Here is a 13631-nt window from a genome sequence, read left to right as displayed (position 1 = left end):
CTTACTTAAAACAGGTACAAATATTTCAGAGTAAACAGTGAAAAAATAAAGGGATGACTGCAAGTTAATCTGAAATATGAAAATAAAGCTTATGAAAATTAGTTTATTCCAAAAAAACAGGGGCTGGCACTGTGGTGCACTGGGCGAAGCTGCTGCTTGTGAAGCCTGCATCCCATAGTAGAGCACCTGACTGCTGCACTTCTGATCCAGCTCCCTGCTGATGAGCCTGGGAAGGCAGTGGACAATGACTCAAGTACTAGTGCCCCTACCAGTCATGTGGGAAACCAGGATGGATTCCTGGCTCCTGGCTTCACTCTGGCCCAGACGTGGCTGTTCCAGGCATTTTGAGAGTGAACCAGAGGAAGACTTGTCTGTCTTTCCTACTCTGCTGCCTTTGAAATGAATAAACAAATCTTTTTAAAAAATAATCAGTTATTATGTTTTATTTTTTGGCATATTGTTTTTCATCATACAAAGATACAACATCCTTTGGCTTTGAAGGCTTCAGTCATTTTCTCAAGGGCCCTTAATTGTTACTCAAATTACTCCTCTTTTAAGCACTTGCCTATGAGTTGTCATCTTTTTTCTTCATTGTTAATTCTGCTGGTTATACATCTGTCAACAACTGTTTAAGTGACTGAAGTCATTCTTTTGTACTTTAACAGACTTCATGAAGTTTTTCACATTTTGTAAAGCTTACAATTTCATTTTACTTTGTTCTGTACTTGTATTGTATTAGCAAGAATGACAGAGAATGATACTGTGATGGATGGGATTAATGTTACAGCCAAAGTCAATCAGACAGAGTTGGTGAACAGAGCCTAATTTTATAATCACTAGTTTAACAGACAATTTGTTTTTATTTGGGAACTTTTACTTTTTCATGCATTCCTTAGATTGGGGTTGGGTACTGTCCGGCCTGTGGGGCTCACTGGCTCTGCCAAGGAAACCACAGATGGGATGCAAAATTCGGTAAGTCTACAGTAGGCTAATTTTTAGTTTATAATTTTGTATGGCCCATGAATGATGTGATAAATATCCAATGGCCCTTGGCAGGAAAAGGTTCCCCACCTCTGCCTTACATCAAAATTGCAATACTTAGGTTGCAAGTTGTTCTGAGGATTAAATTTTAATAACTAAGTGTGAGGATATATATGTAAAGAAAGCAGCAGCTATTACAGTACCTGAGCAAACAAACATTAAACCTGGATACAAAGGTATGGTTAATGAAATGGGAATAAAAAATGAAATAGAAATAACGTGTGCTAAAAAATTAATAAAGCTTACCAGAAAATCAGGAGATTGGATGAACACAAATAACTTTAATACAAATTTCAAAGTATAGAGTACATTTGGAAATTTAAGAGAGATATTTCAGAAAGGTGAGAAGACATTCCATGTGCAGGAAACAACAGCATTTGTGCCTGGAAGCAATGATAAATAAGCTTGAAAAATTGGGGATATTTAAACTAAAAGACTAGCAGAACCTCTTTTGTAAGGGCAGTAAAAATCAACATTGATAAGTGCACACCCAATTCAATGAGGCAACAGTTGTTTTTTGTTTCGTGGAGGCCAGGGAGTAAGAGATATGAATAGAAGCAGAGTAAGACTTTTAAGCCTGGAAGCTGAGAGAAGGGAGCTCTTGAGGGCCTGGGAAGCCAAGAGATGCTGATTTGGTAGATGTGGGAAGACAGAGCGAAGATGAATTTAATTTGGGAGACACTGAGAACATGGAACGATCAGGACATGAAGAGGGATCTCGGGTTCCACTAGAGCCCAAAATATATTCATTAATTAAAACTCCCTCCCTTCCTTCCTTCCTTCCTTCCTTCCTTCCTTCCTTCCTTCCTTCCTTCCTTCCTTCCTTCCTTCCTTCCTCCCTCCCTCCCTCCCTCCCTCCCCTCTCTCTCTCTCTCTCTCTCTCTCTCTCTTTCTTTCTTTCTTTCTTTCTTTCTTTCTTTCTTTCTTTCTTAGGTAGAGTTAGTGAGTGAGTGAGAGAGAGAGAGAGGTCTTCCTTCTGTTGGTTCACCCCCCAAATGGCTGCCATGGCCGGCGCGCTGCGCTGATCTAAAGCCAGGAGCCAGGTGCTTCCTCCTGGTCTCCCATGCAGGTGCAGGGCCCAAGCACTTGGGCCATCTTCCACTGCCTTCCCGGGCCACAGCGGAGAGCTGGACTGGAAGAGGGGCAACTGGGACAGAATCCGGCATCCCAAACGGGACTAAAACCCGGGTTGCTGGCGCCAGAGGATTAGCCAACTGAGCCGCGGCGCCCGCCTCAAACACATTCTTGAAGGTCTGGGAAATGTTTATAAGGGACAACAATAGAGCTGTATCTTACTTAGATGTAAGGTCACAGAATCAGGGGCCGGCGTTGTGGCATAGCAAGTAAAGCCATCAACTTCAGTGCCAGCATCCCATGTGGGAGCCGGTTTAAGTCCTAGCTGCTCCACTTCCCATCTTGCTTTCTGCTATGGCCTGGGAAAGCAGTAGAAGATGGTCCAAAAGTCCTTGGACCCTTGCACCCATGTGGGAGACCTGGAAGAAGCTCCTGGCTTCAGATTGGTGCAGTTCCAGCTGTTGCAGCCAACTGGGGAGTAAACCAGCAGATGGAAGACCTCTCTCCCTCTCTCTCTCTCTCTCTCCCTCTCTCTGCCTTTCCTTCTCTGTGTAACTCTTTCAAATAAATAAATAAAACTTTAAATCAACCAATAATCAGCCTATTTTAAAAAAGCTGGTTATTTTCTAAAATTCTTTTTGAAATGTCTTTACAAAGATAGCTGCAGGGATAGGCACAGAGTGTCTGAATACATCCACACAGCCGAATATTCATCCAGCACTAGAACAGACCACAAGGTTTTCATTGGGACACCAAATGAAAACTACTGGCTTAAATTTAAGGCAGGAGCCAGCATTAGTGGTTGAAGCCGCCTTGGCGCTGGCTGCTCCACTTCCGATCCAGCTCCCTGCTAATGTGGGAAAGCATTGGAGAATGACCCAAGTACTTAGGGCCCTGTACCCACACGGGAGACCCTGAAAAAGCTCCTGGCTCCTGGCCTGGCCCAGCTCTGGCCACTGCAACCATTTGGGGAGTGAACCAGCAGATGGAAGATACCCCCCACCCCGCCCCTAACTAATTAAGCCTTTTAAGTAAATAACATAAATCTTTATAAATAAATTTAAGTTAGTGTTATTAAAAATATATATTTAGATACTAGACTCTCCTTCAGCTCAAAGAGATGCTCCTCCAGGAGGCCACGTGAAAGCTATGGCTGATGAAAGGACAGTGGATGCAGAGTTCCCAGTGCATGAATGCTCACCTCAGGGCACGCAGATGGAGCTCAGGGAGAACTGTCAGCACTACTACCTCCCCTCCCCCCAACTTAGCTGAGTGTCGAGGTCCAGCATCTGTCATTTAAATGTATAGGTGATGTGACTTTTTTTTTTTTTTTTTTGACAGGCAGAGTGGACAGTGAGAGACAGAGAGAGACAGAGAGAGGTCTTCCTTTTGCCATTGGTTCACCCTCCAATGGCCGCCGTGGCTGGCACGCTGCGGCCTGCGCACCGCGCTGATCTGATGGCAGGAGCCAGGTGCTTCTCCTGGTCTCCCATGGGGTGCAGGGCCCAAGTACTTGGGCCATCCTCCACTGCACTCCCTGGCCACAGCAGAGAGCTGGCCTGGAAGAGGGGCAACCGGGACAGATCCGGCGCCCCGACCAGGACTAGAACCTGTGTGCCGGCGCCGCAAGGCGGAGGATTAGCCTAGTGAGCCGCGGCGCCGGCCGGTGATGTGACTTTAATAAAGTGAAGTGGCAAGATGGCGTATTTCCAAGAGAATGGAGAGAGAAATGAAATCTGAGGATAAAAATTTGGAGAACACCTGTATTTATGAATAGGAAGGAAAACTACAGTTGAGATGGGGATGTAACAGCTATAAAAGAGAGCATAACCTCTTAAAGAAGGAGGAGGAGGTAATCCCTTGGCTCAAGAGCTCAGAAGAGCACAAAGGAATCAGAGGTTGAAAGTTGTGGAACTGTGGTCATGAGAACTGGGTCACCAACGCTAACCTCAGGAAGCTGCTTCAGTGGAAAATGACAGGGAGCAGAGCTGACGCTGTCTGGGATTATGCAGTCTGTGTAACAGAACAGGAGCAACAGAAGAGGGGGAAGACTGGAGGAGAGACAGGGTAAAAAGTTTTTAGAAAGGAATCCTCTAAGTTGACTTTTATAATATCTATTTTTTACAGGATTTATTCAATTTAAAGAAAAGACAACGGGAATATATATATATATATATATATATATATATAGACAGGCAGAGTGGACAGTGAGAGAGAGAGACAGAAAGGTCTTCCTTTGCCGTGGTTCACCCTCCAATGGCCACCGCGGCCGGCGCACTGCGCTGATCCAATGGCAGGAGCCAGGTACTTCTGGTCTCCCATGGGGTGCAGGGCCCAAGTACTTCGGCCATCCTCCACTGCACTCCCTGGCCACAGCAGAGAGCTGGCCTGGAAGAGGGGCAACCGGGACAGAATCCGGCGCCCTGATTGGGACTAGAACCCGGTGTGCCGGCGCCACAAGGCGGAGGATTAGCCTAGTGAGCTGCGGCGCCGGCTCTATACCTATATATCTAAAACTGAACAGTAACTGAGGTTCACTAGGTGGTACCATATAGTATATTCTTCTATGGCAAACCCCGATCTGAAATGACACTGTCTTAATAATATAAAACAAGACAATTTATAACAGTAATATATAAGGTCCCAAAGAGACTTCTAGAAGAAACAAAAGTTTGCTTGTTTGACATTCCTAGTGAATTCAGCATTTTTAACTGTACTCTTTCCCTGCTAAATTAATCTGTCTTCACATCCCTCTCATGTTTTTTGGTAGATTCACACTACCTCTGCATTGGAAGAATGAGAAAAGGTTACCAAGCAAAACCTCTACCCAGTAATGCAAACCCCTTTTAACCTCCTTGCTGAAAAAGGACGCCACTCCACCTGTGCATGAAGTCACCCACAGATGGGACATTCTCAGCTTCACAAGCACCCTTTCTCACTTACAGTTCTTCCTTCCTCATTAATCATCTTGTCCCTCCCTATCTACATGCATCCAAAACAAATCAGATCATAATAAAACATGCCACCAGCATCCCCAACACTCTCATCTATTTTCAAGGAAACCTGTTCCTTCCTATTTTGCAACATGCTTTGGATTTATCACTTGCTTCCATTCCCACAACTAATGCCCAACCCTACTCATATCCCTTTTACCATTCATCACTCACACACTTAGCATCTTAGCAGCTATAAAGCTTCCATTCTAATTTATCCTGCTTGAGACTGCCAGCATACTTTTCCTACGATCCAGTTTCCACTGCATCCTCCTATACCGAAGAAACTCCAGGGTCGCCTTATGACTTTTTTTAAAAGGCTAACTTCTCCTTCTAGCTTCCACAGGACTTTCATACTCTGGCGCCTACCCACTTACCCTGTCACAAAGAAGCCCGCTCCATCTCCTGAGCATCTCCTACACTATGCTCCCCCTCCTCTGTCTTTCTAAGTAGAAGACATGCCCTTGAGAAAAGGTGATTTTTTTACTCCCACTGAATTCTTGCTCAGGGACCACCTGCTGACTAAGTTGTAAAAATGCTTTTAACTGTCCCCAAGGATCTCTATTGTGAATATGCTGTTCAACAATGATTCCCTCTGCCTGGAATGCCCTGCCCCACCACTCTGTGTGTGTGCAAAAATCCCACCGATCCTTCAAACCTCACTTGCAACATCCTCCCCTCCAGGAAGTCTACTCTGATCATCCCGGCCAGATGAACAAAGCCCAGCTCTGCTCTTGCAGCACCTCGTTTATAAACCTATCAGAAACCTGTATCTGTCTCAGAACATCTAAGTTGTTTGTTTTTTTAAGCAGGGGGAAAATATACCTCATCTTTATGTTTCCCCTCTCCCTGCACATACTCCCCAGTGCCTAACACAGAGCCTTACATGAAATGGGTGATAAATACTTGGGAGTGAATGGACTTTTTTCACCAAATTATTCCTTAAATGAAAATAACAAATACAACCAAGTTAATAAAGCATTTTAGTAATTATTTCTTTTCAGTGGAGTTACCTCATTTAGGTCTATGGTAATTATTCCAAAGATTATTATCTTTCTTTGTTTAGGAATAGTCTAACTTAAAGGGAAGAAGGTAGTTTTTTAAGGGCTCTCCTGTGACGGTCAATTTTGAAGTCTATCTATAGATATTGCTCTCCTCCTGAAAGCAACAGGAATAATAAGATAAATATATCCCAGGGACTTTCTAGATGATAAAACATTCAGGCATTTTTCAGATCACATGAGTTCAATTAATCACCTTAAAATAACACCAAAACTTTAACATATGGATGGTACAATGATAAAATTTGGGGTGTTTTGGGGCTGGCATTATGGCATAGTGGGTTAAGCTGACACCTGTGATGCCAGCATTCCGTATGGATGCCAGTTTGTGTCATGGCTGCTCCACTTTTAATCCAGCTCCTTGCTAATGCACCTGGGAAAGCAGAAGAAGATGGCCCCTGCACCCATGTGGGAGACCAGGATAAAGTTACTGCTTCCTGTCTCCAGCCTGGCCTAGCCCTGGGTGCTGCAGCCATCTGGGGAGTGAACCAGATGGGAAGATCTCTCTCACTCTCTGTAACTCTGCCTTTCAAATAAATAAATTAAAAAAAAAAAAAAAAATGGGGGAGTGGTATTGTAGCACAGATTAAGCCACAGCTTGCGACTTTGACATCCCATAATGGCTATCAGTTTGAGACCTGGCTGCCCCACTTTCAATCCAGCTCCCTACTAACGGCCTGGGGAAGAACTGGAGAATGGTCCAAGTGCTTGGGTCCCTGCACCCACATGGGAGATGCAGAAGAAGCTCCTGGGTCCTTCTTGGTCCAGCTCCAGCTTGGTCTAGCCCAGGCTGTTGCAGCCATTTGGGGAATGACCCAGCAGATGGAAGATCTTTCTCTCTAACTCCGCTTTTCAAATAAATAAATAAATATTAAAAAACCATTAGGGTGTTTAACAGCCAGAGTTCCATTATTTCCTGTGTGTGACCTTGCAGAAGTCAGTTAAACTCTCTGAAGCCTAGTGTCCCCATGTAAAATAATAATATCTGCCTCATCCACTTGTGTGGACTTACGTAAAGATCAAATGAGGCAGTGTTCGGGAAAGGTAAAAACTACTACTGTACTTGCTCATCTTTTTTGTTTTGTTCTGTTTCTCTTTTAAAATTTATTTATTTATTTGAAAAACAGCGTCAGAGAGAGAGATCGTCCATCTACTGGTTCACTCTCCAAATGGCTGCAATGGTCAGAGCTGGTCTGGTCTGAAACCAGGAACTAGGAGCTTCTTCAAGGTCTCACACATGGGTGCAGGGGCCCAAGCACTTGGACCACCCTCTGTTGCTTTCCCAAGCACATTAGCAGGGAGCTGGATTAGAAGTGGAGCAACTGGGACTCAAATAGTGCCCATATGGGATGCCGGCACTGCAAGTGGTGGCTTTACTTGCCATGCCACAACACTGGCACTGTCATTTTTTAAAAATTTTTTTTAATTTTTCCCACAGGCAGAGTGGACAGTAAGAGAGAGAGACAAAGAGAAAGGTCTTCCTTTACCGTCGGTTCACCCTCTAATGGCCACCGTGGCTGGTGCGCTGCGGCTGCGCACTGTGCTGATCCGAAGGCAGGAGCCAAGTGCTTCTCCTGGTCTCCCATGCAGGTGCAGGGCCCAAGCACCTGGGCCATCCTCCACTGCACTCCCGGGCCACAGCAGAGAGCTGGCCTGGAAGAGGGGCAACCGGGACAGAATCCGGCGCCCTGATTGGGACTAGAACCCGGTGTGCCGGCGCCACAAGGCGGAGGATTAGCCTAGTGAGCTGCGGCGCCGGCTCTATACCTATATATCTAAAACTGAACAGTAACTGAGGTTCACTAGGTGGTACCATATAGTATATTCTTCTATGGCAAACCCCGATCTGAAATGACACTGTCTTAATAATATAAAACAAGACAATTTATAACAGTAATATATAAGGTCCCAAAGAGACTTCTAGAAGAAACAAAAGTTTGCTTGTTTGACATTCCTAGTGAATTCAGCATTTTTAACTGTACTCTTTCCCTGCTAAATTAATCTGTCTTCACATCCCTCTCATGTTTTTTGGTAGATTCACACTACCTCTGCATTGGAAGAATGAGAAAAGGTTACCAAGCAAAACCTCTACCCAGTAATGCAAACCCCTTTTAACCTCCTTGCTGAAAAAGGACGCCACTCCACCTGTGCATGAAGTCACCCACAGATGGGACATTCTCAGCTTCACAAGCACCCTTTCTCACTTACAGTTCTTCCTTCCTCATTAATCATCTTGTCCCTCCCTATCTACATGCATCCAAAACAAATCAGATCATAATAAAACATGCCACCAGCATCCCCAACACTCTCATCTATTTTCAAGGAAACCTGTTCCTTCCTATTTTGCAACATGCTTTGGATTTATCACTTGCTTCCATTCCCACAACTAATGCCCAACCCTACTCATATCCCTTTTACCATTCATCACTCACACACTTAGCATCTTAGCAGCTATAAAGCTTCCATTCTAATTTATCCTGCTTGAGACTGCCAGCATACTTTTCCTACGATCCAGTTTCCACTGCATCCTCCTATACCGAAGAAACTCCAGGGTCGCCTTATGACTTTTTTTAAAAGGCTAACTTCTCCTTCTAGCTTCCACAGGACTTTCATACTCTGGCGCCTACCCACTTACCCTGTCACAAAGAAGCCCGCTCCATCTCCTGAGCATCTCCTACACTATGCTCCCCCTCCTCTGTCTTTCTAAGTAGAAGACATGCCCTTGAGAAAAGGTGATTTTTTTACTCCCACTGAATTCTTGCTCAGGGACCACCTGCTGACTAAGTTGTAAAAATGCTTTTAACTGTCCCCAAGGATCTCTATTGTGAATATGCTGTTCAACAATGATTCCCTCTGCCTGGAATGCCCTGCCCCACCACTCTGTGTGTGTGCAAAAATCCCACCGATCCTTCAAACCTCACTTGCAACATCCTCCCCTCCAGGAAGTCTACTCTGATCATCCCGGCCAGATGAACAAAGCCCAGCTCTGCTCTTGCAGCACCTCGTTTATAAACCTATCAGAAACCTGTATCTGTCTCAGAACATCTAAGTTGTTTGTTTTTTTAAGCAGGGGGAAAATATACCTCATCTTTATGTTTCCCCTCTCCCTGCACATACTCCCCAGTGCCTAACACAGAGCCTTACATGAAATGGGTGATAAATACTTGGGAGTGAATGGACTTTTTTCACCAAATTATTCCTTAAATGAAAATAACAAATACAACCAAGTTAATAAAGCATTTTAGTAATTATTTCTTTTCAGTGGAGTTACCTCATTTAGGTCTATGGTAATTATTCCAAAGATTATTATCTTTCTTTGTTTAGGAATAGTCTAACTTAAAGGGAAGAAGGTAGTTTTTTAAGGGCTCTCCTGTGACGGTCAATTTTGAAGTCTATCTATAGATATTGCTCTCCTCCTGAAAGCAACAGGAATAATAAGATAAATATATCCCAGGGACTTTCTAGATGATAAAACATTCAGGCATTTTTCAGATCACATGAGTTCAATTAATCACCTTAAAATAACACCAAAACTTTAACATATGGATGGTACAATGATAAAATTTGGGGTGTTTTGGGGCTGGCATTATGGCATAGTGGGTTAAGCTGACACCTGTGATGCCAGCATTCCGTATGGATGCCAGTTTGTGTCATGGCTGCTCCACTTTTAATCCAGCTCCTTGCTAATGCACCTGGGAAAGCAGAAGAAGATGGCCCCTGCACCCATGTGGGAGACCAGGATAAAGTTACTGCTTCCTGTCTCCAGCCTGGCCTAGCCCTGGGTGCTGCAGCCATCTGGGGAGTGAACCAGATGGGAAGATCTCTCTCACTCTCTGTAACTCTGCCTTTCAAATAAATAAATTAAAAAAAAAAAAAAAAATGGGGGAGTGGTATTGTAGCACAGATTAAGCCACAGCTTGCGACTTTGACATCCCATAATGGCTATCAGTTTGAGACCTGGCTGCCCCACTTTCAATCCAGCTCCCTACTAACGGCCTGGGGAAGAACTGGAGAATGGTCCAAGTGCTTGGGTCCCTGCACCCACATGGGAGATGCAGAAGAAGCTCCTGGGTCCTTCTTGGTCCAGCTCCAGCTTGGTCTAGCCCAGGCTGTTGCAGCCATTTGGGGAATGACCCAGCAGATGGAAGATCTTTCTCTCTAACTCCGCTTTTCAAATAAATAAATAAATATTAAAAAACCATTAGGGTGTTTAACAGCCAGAGTTCCATTATTTCCTGTGTGTGACCTTGCAGAAGTCAGTTAAACTCTCTGAAGCCTAGTGTCCCCATGTAAAATAATAATATCTGCCTCATCCACTTGTGTGGACTTACGTAAAGATCAAATGAGGCAGTGTTCGGGAAAGGTAAAAACTACTACTGTACTTGCTCATCTTTTTTGTTTTGTTCTGTTTCTCTTTTAAAATTTATTTATTTATTTGAAAAACAGCGTCAGAGAGAGAGATCGTCCATCTACTGGTTCACTCTCCAAATGGCTGCAATGGTCAGAGCTGGTCTGGTCTGAAACCAGGAACTAGGAGCTTCTTCAAGGTCTCACACATGGGTGCAGGGGCCCAAGCACTTGGACCACCCTCTGTTGCTTTCCCAAGCACATTAGCAGGGAGCTGGATTAGAAGTGGAGCAACTGGGACTCAAATAGTGCCCATATGGGATGCCGGCACTGCAAGTGGTGGCTTTACTTGCCATGCCACAACACTGGCACTGTCATTTTTTAAAAATTTTTTTTAATTTTTCCCACAGGCAGAGTGGACAGTAAGAGAGAGAGACAAAGAGAAAGGTCTTCCTTTACCGTCGGTTCACCCTCTAATGGCCACCGTGGCTGGTGCGCTGCGGCTGCGCACTGTGCTGATCCGAAGGCAGGAGCCAAGTGCTTCTCCTGGTCTCCCATGCAGGTGCAGGGCCCAAGCACCTGGGCCATCCTCCACTGCACTCCCGGGCCACAGCAGAGAGCTGGCCTGGAAGAGGGGCAACCGGGACAGAATCCGGCGCCCTGATTGGGACTAGAACCCGGTGTGCCGGCGCCACAAGGCGGAGGATTAGCCTAGTGAGCTGCGGCGCCGGCTCTATACCTATATATCTAAAACTGAACAGTAACTGAGGTTCACTAGGTGGTACCATATAGTATATTCTTCTATGGCAAACCCCGATCTGAAATGACACTGTCTTAATAATATAAAACAAGACAATTTATAACAGTAATATATAAGGTCCCAAAGAGACTTCTAGAAGAAACAAAAGTTTGCTTGTTTGACATTCCTAGTGAATTCAGCATTTTTAACTGTACTCTTTCCCTGCTAAATTAATCTGTCTTCACATCCCTCTCATGTTTTTTGGTAGATTCACACTACCTCTGCATTGGAAGAATGAGAAAAGGTTACCAAGCAAAACCTCTACCCAGTAATGCAAACCCCTTTTAACCTCCTTGCTGAAAAAGGACGCCACTCCACCTGTGCATGAAGTCACCCACAGATGGGACATTCTCAGCTTCACAAGCACCCTTTCTCACTTACAGTTCTTCCTTCCTCATTAATCATCTTGTCCCTCCCTATCTACATGCATCCAAAACAAATCAGATCATAATAAAACATGCCACCAGCATCCCCAACACTCTCATCTATTTTCAAGGAAACCTGTTCCTTCCTATTTTGCAACATGCTTTGGATTTATCACTTGCTTCCATTCCCACAACTAATGCCCAACCCTACTCATATCCCTTTTACCATTCATCACTCACACACTTAGCATCTTAGCAGCTATAAAGCTTCCATTCTAATTTATCCTGCTTGAGACTGCCAGCATACTTTTCCTACGATCCAGTTTCCACTGCATCCTCCTATACCGAAGAAACTCCAGGGTCGCCTTATGACTTTTTTTAAAAGGCTAACTTCTCCTTCTAGCTTCCACAGGACTTTCATACTCTGGCGCCTACCCACTTACCCTGTCACAAAGAAGCCCGCTCCATCTCCTGAGCATCTCCTACACTATGCTCCCCCTCCTCTGTCTTTCTAAGTAGAAGACATGCCCTTGAGAAAAGGTGATTTTTTTACTCCCACTGAATTCTTGCTCAGGGACCACCTGCTGACTAAGTTGTAAAAATGCTTTTAACTGTCCCCAAGGATCTCTATTGTGAATATGCTGTTCAACAATGATTCCCTCTGCCTGGAATGCCCTGCCCCACCACTCTGTGTGTGTGCAAAAATCCCACCGATCCTTCAAACCTCACTTGCAACATCCTCCCCTCCAGGAAGTCTACTCTGATCATCCCGGCCAGATGAACAAAGCCCAGCTCTGCTCTTGCAGCACCTCGTTTATAAACCTATCAGAAACCTGTATCTGTCTCAGAACATCTAAGTTGTTTGTTTTTTTAAGCAGGGGGAAAATATACCTCATCTTTATGTTTCCCCTCTCCCTGCACATACTCCCCAGTGCCTAACACAGAGCCTTACATGAAATGGGTGATAAATACTTGGGAGTGAATGGACTTTTTTCACCAAATTATTCCTTAAATGAAAATAACAAATACAACCAAGTTAATAAAGCATTTTAGTAATTATTTCTTTTCAGTGGAGTTACCTCATTTAGGTCTATGGTAATTATTCCAAAGATTATTATCTTTCTTTGTTTAGGAATAGTCTAACTTAAAGGGAAGAAGGTAGTTTTTTAAGGGCTCTCCTGTGACGGTCAATTTTGAAGTCTATCTATAGATATTGCTCTCCTCCTGAAAGCAACAGGAATAATAAGATAAATATATCCCAGGGACTTTCTAGATGATAAAACATTCAGGCATTTTTCAGATCACATGAGTTCAATTAATCACCTTAAAATAACACCAAAACTTTAACATATGGATGGTACAATGATAAAATTTGGGGTGTTTTGGGGCTGGCATTATGGCATAGTGGGTTAAGCTGACACCTGTGATGCCAGCATTCCGTATGGATGCCAGTTTGTGTCATGGCTGCTCCACTTTTAATCCAGCTCCTTGCTAATGCACCTGGGAAAGCAGAAGAAGATGGCCCCTGCACCCATGTGGGAGACCAGGATAAAGTTACTGCTTCCTGTCTCCAGCCTGGCCTAGCCCTGGGTGCTGCAGCCATCTGGGGAGTGAACCAGATGGGAAGATCTCTCTCACTCTCTGTAACTCTGCCTTTCAAATAAATAAATTAAAAAAAAAAAAAAAAATGGGGGAGTGGTATTGTAGCACAGATTAAGCCACAGCTTGCGACTTTGACATCCCATAATGGCTATCAGTTTGAGACCTGGCTGCCCCACTTTCAATCCAGCTCCCTACTAACGGCCTGGGGAAGAACTGGAGAATGGTCCAAGTGCTTGGGTCCCTGCACCCACATGGGAGATGCAGAAGAAGCTCCTGGGTCCTTCTTGGTCCAGCTCCAGCTTGGTCTAGCCCAGGCTGTTGCAGCCATTTGGGGAATGACCCAGCAGAT

At 44.4% G+C, this 13631-nt stretch overlaps 1 protein-coding gene across 13 annotated transcripts in view; it reads right to left on the bottom strand.

Annotated features, from left to right (window-relative positions):
* RCOR3 (REST corepressor 3) overlaps positions 1-13631 on the bottom strand; it is a 63646-nt gene that overhangs the window by 13100 nt on the left and 36915 nt on the right. Inside the window, exon 10 of one of the 13 annotated variants that reach the window (XM_089312137.1) lies at positions 1293-1424. The exons of the other annotated variants lie outside the window; for them this stretch is intronic. Coding sequence (XP_089168263.1) covers positions 1335-1424 — 90 coding nt within the window. The 3' untranslated portion in view covers positions 1293-1334. Of the gene's footprint in view, positions 1-1292; positions 1425-13631 lie in introns of those variants that run through there. 13 annotated transcript variants of the gene reach the window in all.

Source organism: Oryctolagus cuniculus, chromosome 13, assembly GCF_051225735.1.
Source record: "Oryctolagus cuniculus isolate XC-2025 breed Fujian yellow rabbit chromosome 13, ASM5122573v1, whole genome shotgun sequence".
NCBI classification, from domain to species: domain Eukaryota; kingdom Metazoa; phylum Chordata; class Mammalia; order Lagomorpha; family Leporidae; genus Oryctolagus; species Oryctolagus cuniculus.
The sequence above is the reverse complement of the archived record's forward strand: the minus strand, read 5'-3'. Positions and strand labels throughout refer to the sequence as shown.